Here is a 22,038-nt window from a genome sequence, read left to right as displayed (position 1 = left end):
GAACGACGGCCATACTTAACATAGCAAGTCTAACTATACGCCACGAAACAGCAGCTTTAACTATACGCCGGAAAAAGCCGACTAGAGACGACGTAAAAGAATGCGACGGCCGCTCGTACGTTCGTGGATCGTCGGAAATAGCTAATTTGCATACTCGACGCGGAAAACGACAGGAACGCCACCCAGCGGACGCCAAAGAATTGCATCTTAGATCCGAAGGCGTACGAAGCCGTATGCCTGTCGGATCTAACCCAGATGCCGTCGTATCTTGTTTTGAGGATTCAAAACAAAGATACGACGCGGGAAATTTGAAAGTACGCCGGCGTATCAGTAGATACGCCGGCGTACTCGCGCTGTGGATCTGCCCCTAAAGATGTAAAGATGTGCATAAATTGACAGCACTATATAAGTACCTGTAATCAATAAATAAATATAAACATTACATTTTTATCCCATTCCCACAGAACACTTTTACTGGGCTATACAGATTTCTTATAAATACACACCTATCGTAAGTAAGGTTTAAGTGTTGTCAACTTACACAATTTTTTTTTTAGATTCTGAGCATGTTCCCAAATTTGCTGAGCAAGTTACCTGGACCCCATCAGAAAATTTTTCACAATTTTGACAAACTGAGGGCATTTATAAGGGAGATGGTGAAATCCCACCAAGAAGTTCTGGATGAGAACTGTCCACAGGACTTCATAGACTGTTTTCTCATAAAGATGGAAGAGGTGAGTTCAGAAATGGACTAAAACTGGTAATGTTGGACAAATACGTGTTTCTTTTATTTTGTGCTTTTTACAGAAGAACTGGAGTTAGCAATATCTTAAGCATCAATAAATAGTTTTCATAATAGGTCAGAAAAACTTTACACCAAAATAAAGTTTTTACATTAAGCTGGTCAGTTTCACACAAACAACTTTTTTTCAATGTGGTTTATCTAGTAACTGATTATGGATCAGAAGCTATCCAGCAAGACTGCTGACTTCCTCCCTAATACACAGACAGCCGCTAGAGGGAGCACCCAAATCTTAGTATATGAAATCAAACATCAAACATATTTTACATAAAAAGGAGGGGATTCTGGCGCTCCAAGTGATGTGGTGCCCCTGTAAACAATGTAATAGTGGCTCTGATAGCACATCTAAATTAGTCAGTATATTGTAAGTAAAAGGAGGCAGCCATCCTCAGAGGGTGTCCATTATCTCTGTGGCCTCGTACACACGACCGAACATGTCTGCTGAAACTGGTTCCGCAAACCAGTTTCAGCGGACATGTTCGGTCGTCTGTACGTCCGACCGGACAATTTTCCGGCGGATCGGACAGGTTTCCAGCGGGCAAATGTTTCTTAGCATGCTAAGAAACATGTCCGCTGGAAGCCTGTCCGTCAGACATGTTCGGTCGTCTGTATGACTTACCGGACATGTCCGCTCGGCCGAAAGCCCTCGCATGCGTCAAAGTGATTTGACGCATGCGTGGAAGCATTGACCTTCCAGGGTCGCGCACGTCGCCGCGTCATCGTCGCGGCAACGGCGCAGCCACGTCACCGCGTATCCTGTACGCGGGGATTTTGGTTTGATGGTGTGTACAACCATCAGACCCAAAATCCGTCTGCGGACATGTCCGATGGAAACGGTCCAGCGGACCGTTTTCATCGGACAGTCCGTCCGTGTGTACGAGGCCTGTCAGTTAGAGGTATAAGAAGGGGGGCGCCAACTGAGATAGTCCTACTGTTATTTAAAAAGTCAGTGTAGTGTTTACACTTACAGGTTCACTGGCTGAGGATGTCCGTCAGGGATGGAGGTATCCTGGGATATGTTGATGCTGCTCTACAGGCTCTGGTAACGTTTCCCTCGGCCGTAGATGTGTGAAGATGTTTAATCTGGTCACAGGCTTCTCTGCGGTGTCCAATTGACCGGAAGCTTCACGCTGACCAGTCTGGGATGCGGATGTATGTATGAATGTGAGTTGCCGTGAATATGCTTGAAAGCCCGCCCTGCCGTGTTGACGTCACTGCCGCTTCCGCATTCCAGACTCGTTAGCGTGGAGCTTCCTGTCAAGTGGACACCGCAGAGAAGCCTATGACCAGATTAAACATCTTTACACTTCTATGGCTGACCATCAACAGTTGCCCCCCCCCCCATAATAATAATAATAACAACAATAATAAAAATATTTTACACAAGCTTGATAAAATGTGTAAAAAACATAAAAATGCTTTCAGTGTGAACTCACGATGTTGCATAAGCTTTTTAAAGCTCACCATACAGGTTACAATTCTGTCAGTTAATCTTTGTACAATCAACTTTTTTTTTTCAAATATAATTTTTATTGAACCATACCAAGGGAAGGAGTCCCGACACTACATTCAACATGACAACATTATACAGGTTACAGACACTCCATGCGATACATTCCAATAGCCAGGTCTACACACCACATTGTAAGTGGAACAAATTAAAGGTATTTCGATAAGTGTTTAATCCCATAACTCAGAGTCTCCGTCATAGAGTGCACATCCAAAGACACGGGACCCCTCCCCTCTCTTTTCACTTTTTCTCAAGAAATCTCACAACAACTAGATGAAAGATAGGAAAATGAAAAAGACTAACAGAGAATAGAGGGGATAGCTATCACACAAAGAAAAAGGGGGGGGGGGCAATCCAGGGAGTGGGTGACGGAGCGGGCGACTGTACAATCAACTTTATGTTTACCAAAACTGTGTAATATGAGAACTTTTTTTAGGCATTCAATCAATCGGTATGCAATCATGCAGGCCCTTGCACTACACAGTTGTTGGTAGATCTAAAGGGGATTGAATTGCAAGATTGTAGTGTGCTTTAGGGCCTGTACACGCGATCGGATTTTCAGACGGGAATTGTGTGATGGCAGGATGTTGTCGGAGAATCCGACCATTTGTACTCTCCAACGGACAATTGTTGTCGGAATTTCCGACAACAAATGTGGGATAGCATGCTTTAAAATTTCCTGGCGACAAATCTGTCTTGTTGGACTTTCCGATCGTGTGTACACATATCCCTCAGGAAAATTCCAAAGTACAAACACGCATGCTTATGCCGCATACAGACGGACGTTTTTTTGTGATGAAAAAAAAACGACGTTTAAAATCATGAAATAAAACGACGTTTTTGAAACTTCATTTTCAAAAACTGACGTTGCCTACACACCATCGTTTTTCCAAAATGCTCTAGCAAAGCGAGGTTACGTTCACCACTCTTTTCCATTGAAGCTTGCTTCATAACTAGCTTCTGAGCATGCGCGGGTTTAAAAACGTCGTTTTAAACATCGTTTTGCCCACACACGGTCATTTTTTGTGAAACAAAAAACGACGTTTTGAAAAACGACACAAAAAATTCAAGCATGTTCGAATTTTTTTTTTGTCGTTTTTCAGAAGACATAAAACGACGTTTTCCCCACACACGGTCATTTTAAATTAAAGTTTTTTAAAACAACGTTTTTTTTCATCACAAAAAACGACCGTCTGTACGCGGCATTAGAAGCAATGCTAACCATAAGCCAACATTAGCACAAGTTGCCCAAAGGGTGGTGCTAAAGAGCAGAAAAAACACGTAGTTTCTGTTTGTTAGCTGCCAAATTTTTGTCGTTTGCATGCAGAACAAGTTCACCGCCAACGCCCTTCGGACAAAATTCCATTGCTTGGTCTGCGGAAAATCTGGTCGTGTGTACGAAGCTTCAGAACAGGGGTCTCCAAACGGTCTAAATCAGGGGTGCCCAACCTTTTGAAGAGCGAGGACCACTTAAGCAACTTGGTAACCAGTCATAGGCCACAATGAGGGGAGCAGGAGGATGACAGGTCACGGCTATTCTATAGGCCCTCTGATTCGATCCACCCAGATGGAAGGGGACAAATTCCCTTAATTTTGTTTTTTTAGCGGATCGGATTGGAGTTAGGTGGGCTTAAGCGGACAAAAGTGCTCTATAGAGGTGAATTGAGGGTCTGATTGGGTCGGGATGATCAGTGTGAAAACAGTCCTAAGCCCTTATCACACGATGTGCTGCGGTTTACGCACACAGCAGGTTCAGCGTAGTGCACCTGTGTCTTTCTTGCGGGTTAGCTGAACTTTGCCATAGACTCCACCTGTGGCAAAAGCTGGTGCTGTACAGGAAGCATCGGCTTCCTCTACCACCAGCTTCATTTACAACACTAATGCTGTGGTTTGGCTGGTCGGCAACCTGCGATCTGGGCTTGCCAACCCTCCATTTCAGAGCAGGAGGTTGCGGGCCACATTAGAGGGCTCCTCGTGCCACATGTGGCCCCCCGAGCCATTGGTTGGCCACCCCTGGTCTAAACAAAGGGCCAGATTACTGTCCTTCAGACTTTAAGGGGGCTGGACTGTGGCCAGTAGGAGTAGAAAATGCCCCAGCATCAGTGGGAGTAAACCATGCCCCGTTATTTTTTTAGTGGGAGTAATAGTGCCCGATTGTTGGTATTAGTGGGAATAATGGTGCCCCATTGTTGATATCAGTGGGAGGAATAGCACCCCATCATTGGGAGTTGACTTGCTAAAACTGCAGAGTGCAAAATCTGGTGCAGCTGTGCATAGAAACCAATCAACTTCCATCTTAATTGGACAAGCTGAAGTTAGAAGCTGATTGTCTACCATTCCCAGCTGTGCCAGATTTAGCATTTTCCAGTCTTAGTAATTCAACTCCTTGGTGTTTGTGGTAAAAATAGTGCCGCATCACTGGTGTCAGCCAAAGGAATGGTGCCCCATTATTGATGTCAGTTGTGGATGTAATAAGACCCCAAGGGCTGGATAGAGATAAACACATCCAGCCCCTGGGCTACAGTTTGGAGACCACTGCTTTAGAGAAATCTGTGACACAAACCTTAGTGACCCACAAAAAGCCAAGAAAGAAGGTTTTAGGTAAATGATATACCACATTGTATACAGTACCTGCTGCCGATATTGTGTTAATCTCGCCTCTGCTAGCGGCGAGATTGACACTAGCGATCCCCGTCGCCGGGAGCGAGCGCCGAGCTATGTCGCTCCTCCCGCTCGCCGCCCCCAATGGATTACTATAGATGCGCGGCATCTCGTGGGGGCGGCGAGCGCGAGAAGCACAGCCTCGTATCGCCGGTTTCCAGCGTGATAACATTGCGCTGGAAACACAAAATCAGCGACACCTACTGTATATCAGTTTGCAGAATTTCATGCAGAAAAGCGTAAATTTACCGCCACTCGATGGATCAACTGCAGTACAACCAGCCTGCCCATAGATGAGTCAAATCACCTTGCTGAACTGGCCAAGATTTGATCCATCTATGGCCACCTTAGGGCCCTGAAAAAGTAAGTTGTGCATGAATAGAGTTATTTAGTCTATTCAAGTTTGCTGCAAACCGAGGACAATATTTCAGTACAAGAACCTTCTAACAACCGTAAAGCATTGTGGTGGAAAAGTTATGGTGGCACAATTCACATTAACAAATCCACCATTGAATGGCTCATGAAGAAGAATTAGAGAGTTATGAACTGACCTAGTCCATCAGGTGTACTTAATTTTTCACATGACTGTACCTCAACTAGTAGGGTTTTTTCTTTCAGGAAAAACAGAACCCAAACACAGAATTTCATGAGAAAAACTTGGTGGGATCAGTACAAGACTTGTTTTTTGCTGGTACAGAGACTACAAGCAATACCCTGAGATATGCATTCATAATTATGCTGAAATACCCAGAGATACAAGGTATTAGTTTTGCTTCCTATTCAATATTTGTTGCCCATTTTTGGGAGTACTGATTACATAAAAGCCTTGTTAAAGCGGGGGTTCACCCTAAAAAAAAATTCTAACATTGCATGGAGCCGACCTATGAGACCGACAGTATGCGGGAAAGCCGGGGGTGAAAATAGCCCTAAAATGGTATGTACGCAAAAAAAAAAAAAAAAACAACAGCATACTGTCGGTCTCATAGGTCGGCTCCATGCAATGTTAGAAATTTTTTTTAGGGTGAACCCCCGCTTTAAGAAAAACTTGCTTTATGAATAGGGTTGATTAAAACTGAGATATGTTCAACATTCCCATAAAATGTCATCATAATGGGAAAAATGCATTAGAATCCAAGGGGAAGGTAAGGTTCATGGCTGATCAAAAGTCAGGTGGTCACCAGGCCCCTATCTGAGTTGCTAACCATGTGTTTTTTATTTGTAAACAAAAGATACGGTAACACACTGTTGGGGTTACTAAAACTGAAGAATCCAAAATCTGATGCAACTGTACATTGAAACAAATCAGCTTCCTGTTTTTTTTTGTTTTTTTTTTGTGTAGCACTGGTATTTTTGTCATGTAATGCTAAAGATTGCATACCACTAGAGGGAGCCAAATGCCAATGTGAGAGAGATATATTAAATTACACAGGCAGAGCTGAAAATGTTTATTGACTGTGAAGATACTCACTTACCCATAATGCTCACTCACTTACCCATGAACACTAAATGGCTAAACTGCATGCTGGGTGGGTAATAAAAGGCAGAGTGCAGCCATTTTCTGTCTCTTCTGGATGCATGGTCTGCCTGCAAGGATCTGTGAAGGAGTGTTCAGAAGAGGGCCTACATCGTGCAGAGCAGAACAACATCCATTGACTCTGCCTTACCACAGTGTGCTGGAGAGGTAGTGTGATCGGGTCTGAGGACCCAGGACCCTTGAAGGAGCAAAGTGGATGTCCGGTTTGCTTGCGGAGCGGAGCAGTGTGACAGTGCTGACTGGCAGCAGGACTGAGACAGCCGGAGCGGAGGTTCACAACTTTTCAGACCTGGAGTGGTGAGAGGGCTGTCACCCAGAAGTTATTTAACACCCGTAACACACTTAGACTCATTTCACAGTGTTGCTGGGACCTGTAGTCCTACGGGGAGGTCTCATTCAAATAGACTGAGTTCAATCAGGTTTAAAAGCCTATGCTTCATTGAGGGCTGACTGATGATTAAGTTATACCTACACCAAAGGCATCTACAAGTGTGCTGTATAACAGGAATTGTTATCACTCTTCAGTTATGTTACTTCATTACTTGTTAAACCATTGGATTACAAACACTGCAGTATAATCGCTAGCCGAAGATAAAGAAGACCAGAGACTACACTTCTCATTGGGAGGGTTTGTGCTGTGGATACAGTAAGACAAAAGGCTGCCTTATACCTCAGGGGAAGCTCTTGAGAAACTGTATTGTGCTGTGTTGATATCCTTGCATTGGTATGTTTGGTGCGGCCGTACTGGAAGTGGGAAGGTGACCAGTGTCAAGGCATTGTCACTCTGAGCACTAGTCCCACTTGGAGACGCGTCGCAGTAGAGGCTCAAGGGACCTTTAAGTGTTAATAATTTGTGTACACTCGTTGCACTATTATAGTAAGTTGCATGTTGATGCAGTTATTATAACTACTGTCTTTATACTAGTTCCAGTAAACTTACATTTTGGTTGATCACAATTGGTGTGAGGCTTGTTCATTATTCTAACAGGTGGAACAACGGATGCCCAGATAGCGATAAAGGTACACTATATACACACTGTTATGTGGGGTTGTTCCGTTTAGTGAAGGTTTCACATCCACACTGTTACACAGCTGTGTCAAGCGGGTTGAGACAAATTATTTGGGGTAGAAAAGCAGAGTACAGGCCCAATCAATTACCAGCAGCTCCTTCGGGGGTAAGTGCTACAAGTGGGGGCTCGTCCGGGATCCTGTTACTCTGAAATTAAGCCCACCCTCTTGGCACCAGTATGGACCCCGTCACAGTGGAGCGGTGGTGTGAAGCAGAAGGCGCTCGCTCAGAAGCGAGCGTGGCAATCGCACTCCCAGGAGAAGCTTGGGAGGAAGAACAGGTCAGCCAGATTGTAAAGGCATTGTCCCCAGATAGAAAGGCCTGGGTGATTGCCATCAGACCAGATTGTGGGACCTCTCACACTTATGCCCTGTTGGAATGGAGAAAGGGAATTCCGGAGAACTTTAGAGGCTCGAGTGTGCAGCTAGCTGGCAAAACCAAGTTTTACCTGATGCACCCAGAGGGGCTCGGAGGGAGCTCTGCCAACTCTAGACATGTTAAGCCAACAATGCTGGGAGTTAGTTTTGGGTCAACTCCAACCAAAATCAGTACAAGGCCCCCTTTGGAAAAGGAAGAGGCCGTGGTTGACACGCACAGGAGAGGTTCCCAGTCGGAACGACAACTAGCTGACCTAAAACGGCAGTACCGCAATATACAAGAAAGGTTCAAGGAGACCTCCGGCATGATCGCAGGACACATTGAAGAGTTAAGTGTCCCGTGCAAGGACTCGAGCGGTGGTAAGCAAAGGCAAAGACCTGCTTCAGTCATCCAGAGACGCACTCATAGCCACTTGCCAGAGGTGACGATCCGGAAAGATTTCAAGATTGAAGGTCAGATAGGAGAGAAGGAACAGAAAGGCAACCTGTCCTATACAAATCTTCTGCATCAGATTGAACTGGGACTCCAAAGAGGATATCTTGAATCCGAAATTGTAGAGGCTGTAGTCAACGCCATTAGCCCAGGTCTGAGTATCAGAGGCATGCTGGAAATGAAAAATGGACTGACTTTAGTACAACTCAGGAGAATACTAAAGAGCTACTACAAAGAGGAAGATGCTGCTGAGCTATATCATCAACTGATAAATATGGCACAGAGCAGTCAGGAGACTCCCCAGAATTTCTTATTCAGGGCCATTGAATTGAAAGACCGCCTGTTGTCTGTCTCGAAAGGAGAAGATTCAGATGAACACTTTGGGGCTGAACTGATCCAAAAGAAATTCCTGAGGTCTGTGGCTACAGGACTGAGAAGTGACTATATCAAGTTCCAGTTAAGGCAGTACTTGGACGATCCTTTCACTACAGATGAGGTGCTCATTGAAGAGACTAATGAAGCAGCCAATATGGAGATGGAAAGGGAGAAGAAACAAAGGAAAATTCAGTCCAGCACCACAGTAAGAACCAAAGGGCATCAATCTGAAATTCTACAGGGCTCCCAGGAACCCAGTGTCCTGACGGTGAACACTGATCAAATGCCCTGGTCCTTACCTGTACAACATCTGCCCCAGTCTGAATTAGGAAAACTGTTTCAAATGCAGAAAGAGATGTTGGAAATGATGGCCCTATTGACTGCTAAGCTGGTTGGACCACAGAGGGAGGAAGTCCCGGCACCTAAGACCCCGATGGATCCTACAGCCGCTCAGACCGAGAAACCGGCGAAGCCAAAGACCTGTTTCAACTGCGGGGGAGTTGGACACTACCGTCAAGTATGCCCAAGCCCAGCAAATCCTGAAACAAAACGTCAAAAGCCGGCGGAAAACTTCAGAGGGCCCTCTGTGAAGGAGCCAGCTGGGCGCCCTGTTACAACCGCCAGCTCCAAACAACCTCATACATACCAGGTCCCTGGGGACACACTTAGGCCGAATCCGGTCAAGAGCCCACAGAAGCGAGGCGTAAAAGTGCAAACTACCAAACAGGCTAAACCTGCCACTCCCCATGGATTCCCTCCTGAGCTAGTGGGACCTTCTCCAATTGTCCCCATCCAAGTGGAAGGGATTTATACTAAAGCCCTGTTGGATACTGGAGCCCAAGTGACTTTACTTTACAGTGACTTTTATGAAAAACATCTCAGACACTTGCCACTGCAGAAGCTGGAGGAATTGGAAATATGGGGCCTAGGGACCCAGAATTTCCCTTATGACGGCTACCTACCCATTAAGCTCACCTTCGACCCGAGTGTGGCAGGAAAGGCCGAAACCTTCGATACCCTGGCAGTGGTGTGTCCCCGCCCCCCAGGGGCTGATAGAAGTTCTCTCATCATTGGGACAAATACCGACCTGGTCCGAAGACTTTTGACACCGCTTGTCCAAGTACAGAGCACTCCAGCCACGAAGGTACACCCAATGCTAGCACAAGTGTACCAGAATCTATTGCATGAGCAGAAAGCCCCGGCGGAAGGAGTGGGAAAAATCTGGCGCCTAGACAGAAGTGAGAAGATTGTGCAACCAGGTGAAGTAGTCTGTTTGAAAGCTTCTATCAAACTGACTTGGAGACAACCTGGCCCTTTCATCGTCCTTGAGACGGACAGAGAGAAGGAAGATAAAGAGTTGGAAATAATCCCAGAATTGTTATCGACCAAGGCGCTGAAGCGGAGCGGAGGGAAGGTCTCAGTCAGTGTCCTGAACACCACAACCTCACCTGTGAAGATGCCAGCTAGAGTGTTGCTGGGGCAGGTGAATCAAGCAACCCCAGTCTTATCGTATGGTATCGTGGGTGGACAAGAGGGAGAGATTCCTATGGAAGAGTTCTACCCGAAAAACACCCCCCTAACACCTGATTGGATGGAGAGAGCAAAAACTCAGCTCCTGAGATGGAGAACTGCGTTTTCAAAAAGTGAGTTTGATGTGGGTCTTGCAAAAAGTGCTGAACACAAGATTAGATTGGAGGAAGATAAACCCTTCAGAGAGAGGGTCAGGCGGATTCCATTGGGAGACTTGGAAGATCTGCGGGAACAGCTGGCTGAGTTGAAGAAGACAGGAATCATCCGAGAGTCTCGGAGTCCGTATGCTTCCCCAATAGTGGTAGTGAGGAAGAAGAATGGGTCTTTACGTCTGTGCATTGACTATAGGACACTGAACCGAAGGACCATTCCCGACCAATACACCACACCCCGAATAGAAGATGCTTTACAGAGCCTGTCGGGGGCAAAGTGGTTCAGTGTGCTGGATTTAAAAAGTGGGTACTACCAGATCCCCATGCACCCCGAAGATAGGGAGAAGACCGCTTTCATTACTCCTGTAGGATTCTTTGAATTCAATCGCATGCCACAAGGTCTGTCTGGAGCCCCAGCCACTTTCCAGAGGTTGATGGAGAAGACTGTAGGTGACATGAACCTGATTGAAGTGCTGGTATATTTGGATGACGTCATAGTGTTTGGCAGAACATTGGAGGAGCACGAAGAGCGCCTGGAGAAAGTCTTGAGGAGACTCCATGATGAAGGCCTGAAGCTCTCCATGGAGAAGTGCCAATTCTATCAACCTTCAGTGAGTTACCTGGGCCACATTGTGTCCGCCGAAGGAGTGGCCACAGACCCTCAGAAGCTGGAAGCTGTCACCTCTTGGCCCAGACCCACGAATGTGACCGAGCTTAGGTCATTTTTAGGGTTCTGTTCATACTACCGTAGGTTCGTAGAAGGGTTTGCCAAGATAGCTCATCCACTCACTGAGCTGTTGAAGAACCAAGAGGAAGCTGGTTTTGACTCGGACAAACCTGGAAAACCAAAAGAGGGACCTAGGAAGAAGAAAGAGTCCATCGAAGACCAGTGGACTCCGCAATGCGAAGAGACCTTTAGACAGCTGAAGTGGAGCCTTACCACTGCCCCGGTCTTGGCCTATGCAGACCCTACCAGACCCTACGAACTGCACGTGGATGCCAGCCGAGATGGACTAGGTGGAGTGCTTTATCAGGAGTATGACAGACATTTACGACCTATTGCTTATGTGAGCCGGAGTCTGACACCTGCTGAGAGGAATTACCCAACTCACAAGCTTGAGTTTCTGGCCTTGAAGTGGGCAGTAGTAGACAAATTAAAAGACTATCTATATGGCGCCGAGTTCGTGATTAAGACGGACAACAATCCTCTCACATACTTGCTCACTACAGCAAAATTGGATGCCACAGGCCATAGATGGTTGGCTGCCCTCTCTGCATTTACTTTCAGCCTGAAATATCGACCAGGAGTTGGGAATCGAGACGCTGATGCACTGTCCAGAAGGCCCCACTGTTCCCAGGACCACTCAGGAGGATGGACCCAGCTTACCCCTGAGAGTGTGAGAGCCCTTTGTGAGGGGGCGGAACAACAAGTGAAAGGTGGAGCCAGGGCTGAAGAAGTCGGAGTGTCCGCTGCGGGGGTGCCTAAGTGCTATTGTAATGTCACTCAAATTGTGGAGGAGGGTCTACCTAAGCTATCTAGGAAGGACCTCCGGAGAGACCAACAGGAAGATCCCCTTTGTGGCCTGGTATTGAAGGCTTTGGAGAGCCAACACCCTGATCTACTTCTCCAGAGCGCTCAGAAGGAAGCTCGCCTGCTTCGCAAAGAGTGGGATCGGTTGCAGCTGCAGCAAGGGGTGGTCTACAGAAGGGGCCCCTCTGAAGATTCTGAAGAGAAGTGGCAGTTGTTTTTGCCAGAGAAGCATAGAGAGAAAGTATTAATTGCCCTGCATGATCACCATGGCCACCTGGGATCAGAAAGGACTCTCCAACTGGTGAGGGACAGGTTCTATTGGCCATACTTGAGGACTGAAGTGGAGAGCTACTGTCATTCCTGTCTCAGGTGCATACAAAGGAAGACCTTACCCCAGAGAGCCGCCCCAATGGGCCATTTAGAGAGTCAAGGGCCAATGGATCTAGTATGCATAGATTTCCTATGTTTGGAATCTGACCTGAGTGGGCAAGGAAACATCCTGGTAGTCACTGATCACTTCACCCGATACGCTCAGGCATTTCCCACCAGGGATCAGCAGGCATCTACAGTGGCGAAGACCTTAGTGGAAAAATTCTTCATTCACTATGGCTTGCCTCAACGGATCCACTCAGATCAGGGAAGAGACTTCGAGAGTACCCTTATTAGACGACTGTTGGATCTACTAGGCATAAAAAAATCCAGGACTACTCCCTACCATCCACAAGGGGACCCTCAACCAGAGAGGTTTAACCGAACCCTTCTCAACATGTTGGGGACTCTGGCCTCTGAACAAAAACAACAGTGGAGTAAACACATCACAGCCATGGTACATGCCTACAATAGCACCGTAAGTGATGCTACAGGGTATTCGCCTTATCGTCTGATGTTTGGACGAGAAGCCAGACTACCGGTGGATTTGGCTTTTGGCACTTCTCTGGACCACACCTCAGAGACTTCTCACCGAGGGTATGTAGACAGATTGCGGAGAAGTTTGAAGGCCGCATATGAAAAAGCCCAAGCCACATCGGACACAAGAGGAAGTAGAAACAAGAGGAACTTTGACCTCAAGGTACGGATTCAAGATCTACAACCTGGTGACCGAGTCTTGTTGAGAAACCTGGGCATACCAGGGAAACACAAGCTGGCTGATCGCTGGAAGTCACAGCCGTACATTGTATGCAAACGACTCCCAGGACTGCCGGTATATCAGATCAAACCGGAAGGGAGTACAGGACCATTAAAAATGTGGCACCGGAATCACCTCCTACCTCTAACAGAAGCAGTCCGAATAACTTCACGACAGGAACTACCGTCCACGTCTACTGCTGTACCTCGACCTGTAACTAGGTCTCAATCTGGATCCCTTGCCACAGAAGGTAGTGAGGAGGAGGAGATGGAGATAAGCTGGTTGTGGTCACCTGAAATGCCAGGAGTTGATGCAAACTGTTCACCCCACAGAAGAAGAAAGGACAATGGAATTCTTAGACCAGAAGCCCCAGAATTTGTGCCACAAAATGGACATTCTGAGGATCACTCGTCCTTTAATGACATTGAAGTACAAGAGTCTGAAGTGGGAGAGGATAGTACCTGCTCGAAGATAGTGCCTACACCCAAGAGACAAAGAGTTAAAAGAGAGATTCATGCACCCAAAAGATTAACTTATGATGTGCTGGGTGAATGCTCCAACCAGACTCGGTTTACTGCCAAAAGAAATTCTGAAATGCCTGGTCTCTCTACTGTCAATTCAGAAAGAGAGAACCCCAACCCACCCCTTGACACATCTGTACCAGACACTACAGTGTCAGCTGTGAGTGCACAGAACAGTCTCCCATCACATGAGAACTGGTGGGAGGCTCCTCTGTCAGTATTGTGCAATCGCCTAGAGGCAAAAATGTGTAATAGAGCTAAGCGTTTGAATATCTTTGGGGACCAAAGACTTAAAGCAGGGGGAGTATGTAGCACTGGTATTTTTGTCATGTAATGCTAAAGATTGCATACCACTAGAGGGAGCCAAATGCCAATGTGAGAGAGATATATTAAATTACACAGGCAGAGCTGAAAATGTTTATTGACTGTGAAGATACTCACTTACCCATAATGCTCACTCACTTACCCATGAACACTAAATGGCTAAACTGCATGCTGGGTGGGTAATAAAAGGCAGAGTGCAGCCATTTTCTGTCTCTTCTGGATGCATGGTCTGCCTGCAAGGATCTGTGAAGGAGTGTTCAGAAGAGGGCCTACATCGTGCAGAGCAGAACAACATCCATTGACTCTGCCTTACCACAGTGTGCTGGAGAGGTAGTGTGATCGGGTCTGAGGACCCAGGACCCTTGAAGGAGCAAAGTGGATGTCCGGTTTGCTTGCGGAGCGGAGCAGTGTGACAGTGCTGACTGGCAGCAGGACTGAGACAGCCGGAGCGGAGGTTCACAACTTTTCAGACCTGGAGTGGTGAGAGGGCTGTCACCCAGAAGTTATTTAACACCCGTAACACACTTAGACTCATTTCACAGTGTTGCTGGGACCTGTAGTCCTACGGGGAGGTCTCATTCAAATAGACTGAGTTCAATCAGGTTTAAAAGCCTATGCTTCATTGAGGGCTGACTGATGATTAAGTTATACCTACACCAAAGGCATCTACAAGTGTGCTGTATAACAGGAATTGTTATCACTCTTCAGTTATGTTACTTCATTACTTGTTAAACCATTGGATTACAAACACTGCAGTATAATCGCTAGCCGAAGATAAAGAAGACCAGAGACTACACTTCTCATTGGGAGGGTTTGTGCTGTGGATACAGTAAGACAAAAGGCTGCCTTATACCTCAGGGGAAGCTCTTGAGAAACTGTATTGTGCTGTGTTGATATCCTTGCATTGGTATGTTTGGTGCGGCCGTACTGGAAGTGGGAAGGTGACCAGTGTCAAGGCATTGTCACTCTGAGCACTAGTCCCACTTGGAGACGCGTCGCAGTAGAGGCTCAAGGGACCTTTAAGTGTTAATAATTTGTGTACACTCGTTGCACTATTATAGTAAGTTGCATGTTGATGCAGTTATTATAACTACTGTCTTTATACTAGTTCCAGTAAACTTACATTTTGGTTGATCACAATTGGTGTGAGGCTTGTTCATTATTCTAACAGGTGGAACAACGGATGCCCAGATAGCGATAAAGGTACACTATATACACACTGTTATGTGGGGTTGTTCCGTTTAGTGAAGGTTTCACATCCACACTGTTACACAGCTGTGTCAAGCGGGTTGAGACAAATTATTTGGGGTAGAAAAGCAGAGTACAGGCCCAATCAATTACCAGCAGCTCCTTCGGGGGTAAGTGCTACATTTGTCAAAGCTTAATTGAACAAGCCAAAGTTAGAAGCTGATTGGCTACCATGCACAGCTGAAACAGATTCTGAATGCTCCAGTTTTAGTAAATCTCCCCCTGTGTTCCTTTGCGTATAGACATAAGCCATATTGATCACCTTGTGAAGTGAGAACATGAATGGCTTAGGCCCCTTTCACTCAGACTTTCAAGTCAGGTCGGCCTGTTCATTTTTCAGGTAGCCCTGATTGGAAGTTCCATGTTCCATTGTTCATATACATTCACCTACCTGAAAGTTCATTTAGGTCCAGAAAAAAAATGGAAAAGGACTGCATACTTTTACATTTTTGCAGACCTAAATGATTAGTGGTAGCCTGGTGTAAAAGGACACAGACCCATTTAAATCCAGCTGCCCATAGGCACTGATGTGAATGAGAAGGCCTGGTTTGCAGTATCTGATCTAATATATCCAAAAGGTGTTCTATCGTGGTGAGTTTAGGACTCTGTGCAGGCCAAACAAGTTCCTCCACCCCAAACTCACACCATGTCTTTATGGACCTTGCTTTGTGCACTGGTCTAAATCATGGTGTGTGGTTGTTTTTCAGGGGTTGGGCTTGGCCCCTTAGTTCCAGTGAAGGGAACTCTTAAGGCGTCAACATACTAAGACATTTTGGCCGTTTTGGACAACTTTGTGGGAACAGTTTGGGGATGGCCCCTTCCTGTTCCAACATGACTGCACAATAGTGCACAAACAAGGTCCATAAAGACATGGATGAGCGTGTTTGTGGGTGGAGGAACTTGAGTCCCAGCCTTAACCCAATAGAACACTTTTGGGATAAATCAGAGTGGAGACTGTGAGCCAGGCCTTCTTGTCCACATCAGTGCCTGACCTCACAAATGGGCTTCTGGAAGAATGGTTAAACATTCCCATAGACACACTACTAAATCTTGTGGACAGCCTTCCCAGAAGAGTTGAAGCTGTTATAGATGCAAAGGGTGCACCAAATCAATATTGAACTCTACGGACTAAGGCCTCGTACACACAACCGTTTTCCTCGACAGAATCTATCAAGAAACTTGGTGGCAGAGCTTTTTTGCCAAGGAAAACGGTCATGTGTATGGCCTCTTAGGCCTCGTACACACGACAGAGGAACTCGTCGTAAATGAAACATCATTTTCCTCGACGAGTTCCTTGTTAGGCTTGTCGAGAAACTTGACAAGCTTTCTTTGCGTACACACTGTCAAGACAAAATCTCGTCGTTCTCAAACGCGGTGACGTAAAACACGTACAACGGCACTATAAAGGGGAAGTTTGATTCCACTGGTGCCACACTTCTGAGCATGTGTGGGTTTCTAAGCATACACACGAAGGTGTTTCTCGTCGAAAACCAGCCCGACAAGGAACACGACGAGTAAATTGAGACTCCTGACTTGTTCTCTTTTTTTCTCATCGAGTTCCACAACAGTTTTCTCGATGAAAAACATACACACGACCGTTTTCCTCGGCAAAAAATCTCTGCCACCAAGTTTCTTGATGCATTCTGTCGAGGAAAACGGTCGTGTGTACGAGGCCTTAGTTTTTCATCGAGAAAACTGTACTGGAACTCGATGAGAAAAAAAGAGAACAAGTTCTCTTTTTCCTCGTCAGGAGTCTCAATTTCCTTGTCGTGTTCCTCGTCGGGCTGGTTTTCGACGAGAAACACGTTCGTGTGTATGCTTAGAAACCCGCACATGCTCAGAAGTGTGGCGCCAGTGGAATCAGTACGTGTTTTACGTCACCGTGTTTGAGAACGACGAGATTTTGTCTTGACAGTGTGTACGCAAAAGAAAGCTTGTCAAGTTTCTCGACAAGCCTAACAAGGAACTCGTCGAGGAAAACTATGTTTCATTTACGACGAGTTCCTCCGTCGTGTGTACGAGGCCTAAGACTGGGATGCCAAGTTCATGTAAGTGCAAAGTCCCAATACTTTCGGTAACATAGTGTATTTACTCAGTGCGTGTCACTTCTGTGGGAAAAGCCTGCCTACAAATATTTTTTTAAAGAGAAGCGTATGTCCTGATTTAATGTCTCTTATAAACTTCATTTTGGTCAGCTAAATATATCATTAACATTTTTTTTTGTTATATCTGTTTGATAAATGCAAAAAATACATGTTGATTTTTCTAAAAATCCTGTGAGCTTCTTGTGTTTTGTGATGAAAGGGTAGAAGAGATGAGGAGAAGTCTGTGTTCTTTATAATGCAACAGAAATTAAAGCCATTATCCTTTTCTTTTGTTCACATGCCCAGTACGGTCTGTATTTCTTTCCTGAATCATGGCTTTGTTGCTTGGCTGGGTTTGGATGTTTTATAAGTAAAATGAGCCTGAAAATGCGACCTTTACAAGCAAATGAGCTTGCTCAGATCTATGTCTATGTGCCAGGTCTGTCCCTTTTCTGTAGTATCTCCTTTCTGTTTTTGTTTGGTCTCTGGATGACCTTCTAGCTTTTGATCTCTGATTAGGAATAAGCTAAAGGTTTGATCCAAACACAAGATTGGACCAAACTCTGGCTTTTCAGGCAAACGTCATGTGTAATAGTGGCAGTAATTCTGCTGTTATACATTGACGGATTGCCGCTATCAATGGTTGTTAAGGATGCAGTGGATACAGGCACCACTAAGTCCTTAACCACCAGTGAGATCTCAAGTTCCATTCACTTACATGGCTGGGAATTCCCTAATTCATACCTGACTCTTCAGATCTGGTATACATCATAAGGGAGATCCCATGCAAAAGATGAAAGCAAAGTTGCAAGGTCCCCCCTAAACTCTAAACCAGACCCGAAGAGTCTGATAACCTACCATAGCTGTAGACCCCCTTTCTTCTTCAATAAAGCTGGCCATATGGAGTAGAATTACATTTGGAGTCAAATCAGCATGAAAAGGAGACCGATGGAACTTGTTTCTCAAACAGACAAATTTCTAACAGTGAATATTTGGAAAAGTTCATTCATTTCCACGTTAAATGTTATGTCAGAATGTTTATACTGAAATAATAAAACAGTATTGTATTTATGAAATTATACAAATCTTGTTTTGGGAGATTAAAATTTTTTCCAACAATACAAACAAGAAATTCAAGTTAATTTTTCCGTGCTATTTTAAAGACAAGTGACACAAATGATATGCTAAAAATTAGGGATGCACCAATGCCACTTTTTTAAAAACGAGTACCGATACTTGACATCATGTACTCGCCGATACCAATTTCCGATACCTATGGCCTAGGAAAAGGTGTGGTTTGGGAGGTCGCGGTGGTTGAGGGTGGGGTGAAATAGGGATTGTGGGGCGGGAGAGTTGGGATGGAAAGTAGACATGTGCGCAACAAAATTTTTTATTTTTTTTGTTTAGTTTCGTCTCGTTCCGTAGGTTCGTAAAGATTCGTAATTTCGTAAGACGCAAGTTTTCCTATTCGGACCCGTTCGTATTTTCGTAACAGTTTTATTTTCGTTTATACTCAATGATTCGTAATTGTGTCTAATTTATTTTCGTTGATTCGAAATTCGTAATTTTGTTAGATAATAATTTTCGTCTCTTCCTCCTTCCTGAGAACTCTCCCCTTTCTGCTATTTTTTTTACATAAAATATGTAGAAGAATACGTATCGACCTAAACTGAGGAAAACAAATAGTTTTTTTATATATTTTTGGGGATATTTATTACAGCAAAAAGTAAAAAATATTCATTTATTCAATAAAAATTCAAATTAAAATTGTCGCTCTATTTTTGTTTATAGCGCAAAAAATAAAAACGGCAGAGGTGATCAAATACCACCAAAAGAAAGCTCTATTTGTGGGGAAAAAAGGACGCCAATTTTGTTTGGGAGCCACGTCGCACGACTGCACAATTGTCAGTTAAAGCGACGCAGTGCCGAATCACAAAAAGTGGCCCGGTCATTGAGCAGCAATATGGTCCGGGGCTGAAGTGGTTAAAATACATAATATGATGGCTTATTTGTTAAAATGCCCTCCGGTTTTGTTCATACAAATAACACTAGCTCATGTTTTGTCTGTAGAATATGCCCTTATCTTGTTTATTTTACTAAGTTATCTAACTCTTTGAATTATAACCTGGGAGATGGTACAACCAGACACCTTGTGAAATTTCTTCTAACATGTAAGCTATGAACTTAATTTCAACTTTAGAGAGAAAATGGCTCCTCTCTCGTGTTCAATATTTATAAATATGAAAAATATACAATATATATCTTTATATATATATATATATATATATATATATATATATATATATATATATATATATATATATATATATATATTCTTTTAATCCCAAATGTTCTGATAGTTATAAGCAAACAAATGTACTTTCAAACAATATACGTCATTGAATGTACTGAGAATTTTCATGCAAATGTTCATGTGAATGACATTTAAATATCTCCTAGTGTATAGACAGCTTTACTGATTGAAACAATGAATCTCAGATAATATTTCTGCAGGCTCCATCCCTTGCTCCAGCCCCTAACATTTCTAAATCTCCTGGTCATTGCACATCCAAGTCTACTCCTGCAGCCATTTTCTTTTTCTGAAACTTGTTCATGAAAAATTGGCACAGTGATGTAGCACCCGCCTAGTTAGATTTCTAGGTTATTAGGCAAATTTAAATATTTTTGGCTCCTCTGTAATCAGTGGAACAGTTGTTGATTTCCTTTTGCTGTTCTGTATTTCACAGACTGCAGGTTTTATTGATCCCCCCCCCCCCCCCCCCCGCTTTTTAGAGAGTACTGTAACATAGAGAGTGGAGGAAGGCAAATGGGAAACATGAATATTTTTGGTGCTGCAGCCAATCCTGGGAGAGGGGGCCCAGAAGGTGGCTGAGGAGCACATAAATGGTCTGAGCTTTAGAGCAGCAGAGTCTTCCTGCTTAAGGGATTCCACTGTCCAATTGGGGGTGGCTAACTCTCCAAGCTATTTTACTGATTTAAGCTATTGTTCAACAAGTTACGGTGGAAATCGTTGTCTTTTTCAATATATATGAACGTGTCTCTAACACACCGAGAATTCATCTAAACGATCCAGTACGCATAGTCTCACTAGATGGCACCCGGAGGAAGCTGAATGAGCACAGCTGCTCCCCTGGCTTTATGAATATTGGGGTAGATTCAGGAACGATTTACGCTGGCGTAAATTCAAAGCTACGCCGGCGTATCTATTTTCTGTATTCAGAAAGCTAGATACGCCGACATTAGCCTAAGATACGACTGGCATAAGTCTCTTGCGCCGTCGTATCTTAGGGTGCATTCTCACGCTGGCTGCTAGGTGGCGCTTCCGTAGTTGTCAGCGTAGAGTATGCAAATTACATACTTACGCCAATTCACAAACGTACGTGCGCCCGGCGGTAGTTTTTTACGTCGTTTGCGTAACTCGTTTTCGGTGTAAGGCTGCTCCTGCTATTAGGAGGTGCAGCCAATGTTAAGTATGGACGTCGTTCCCGCGTCACGATTTGAAAATTTTACGTCGTTTGCGCCATTTACGTTCACGTCGAAACCAATGACGTCCTTGCGATGTCATTTGCCGCAATGCACGTCGGTAAATTTTAGGGACGGCGCATGCGCAGTACGTTCGGCGCCGGAATGCGCCTAATTTAAATGATCCACGCCCCCTACTGGATCATTTGAATTACACACGCTTACGCCGACCCCTTTTACGCTACGCCGCCGCAAATTACGGAGCAAGTGCTTCGTGAATACATCGCTTGCTCCTGTAATTTACGGCGGTGTAGCGTAAAGACGTTACGCTGCGCCGGCGTATCAGTGCGCGCCCCTACCAGAATCTACCCCATTGACTTTGCTACAGGATCCTGGGGAACACATATTAGCGAGCCAAGTATTCCCTCTATTGGTGGGGCCCCTACCTCTGGCCTCCCCTAGTATCATGTGGGAGAGCCATACTTTGAAGTTTAGTAGAAGATTTGTTTCCGAAGATTGTAACATAGAGAAGTGTGTCCTCCTGTTATTGTTAGTGGTTCTGGAGTATCACCCTGAACCCTCTCCAAGTTTGTTCATCAATAAATCACAAAAACATCCCTTAGATTGCTCATTGTGTTAGTGTTCCTGAACTGTGCTCTGTGTGTGCTGGCAGCTCCTGCATTAGTGAGGGAGAACTCCGGTTATTATCAATATCTAGGCTGCTGCTATCAGGAAGTGTGAGGAGACTGTGCTGTATGTCATCATCATCCAGCGGCCCTTTCGGGGCTACCACTACAGTAGGTATGAAATATGTAATAGGTGCATGGCTCCAGTCTAGTAGCATGTGCTCTGCAAACGAAACTGCGTTGTAATTTGACGTCTCCATATTTCTTGCATCAAAGTCATTTTTTAACTACAAATCATCAGATGTGTTGGACAAATATTTTTTGTCATTTATTTCATAATTTTTTTTCCATACTACAGAAAAGGTCCAGAAAGAAATTGACAATGTGATTGGACAAGAACGCATTCCCTCCGTGCAGGACAGGATCAAGATGCCATATACAGATGCGGTTATACACGAGATCCAGAGATTTGCTGATATTTTGCCCGTAGGATTATTACATGCCGCCAGCAAAGACATCACCTTCCGGGGATACACCATTCCCAAGGTAAAGGGAGACATGTTTGGGACTTAAACGGTTGTATTCCCCTTATATACAACTTGCACCTACAGGTAAGCCTACATTAAGGCTTACCTGTAGGTGCTTGCAATAT

At 44.8% G+C, this 22,038-nt stretch overlaps 1 protein-coding gene across 2 annotated transcripts in view; it reads left to right on the top strand.

The window, feature by feature from the left end:
- LOC120913360 (cytochrome P450 2C8-like) overlaps window positions 1–22,038 on the top strand; it is a 50,116-nt gene that overhangs the window by 12,833 nt on the left and 15,245 nt on the right. For both annotated transcript variants that reach the window (XM_040323239.1, XM_040323240.1), the window contains 3 exons: window positions 558–734; window positions 5,592–5,733; window positions 21,745–21,932. In XM_040323239.1, the coding sequence (XP_040179173.1) occupies window positions 558–734; window positions 5,592–5,733; window positions 21,745–21,932 (507 nt within the window). The remainder of the gene's footprint in view (window positions 1–557; window positions 735–5,591; window positions 5,734–21,744; window positions 21,933–22,038) is intronic.

The sequence above is a fragment of the Rana temporaria genome, chromosome 9, assembly GCF_905171775.1.
Source record: "Rana temporaria chromosome 9, aRanTem1.1, whole genome shotgun sequence".
Classification (NCBI taxonomy): Eukaryota; Metazoa; Chordata; class Amphibia; order Anura; family Ranidae; genus Rana; species Rana temporaria.
The sequence above is the reverse complement of the archived record's forward strand: the minus strand, read 5'-3'. Positions and strand labels throughout refer to the sequence as shown.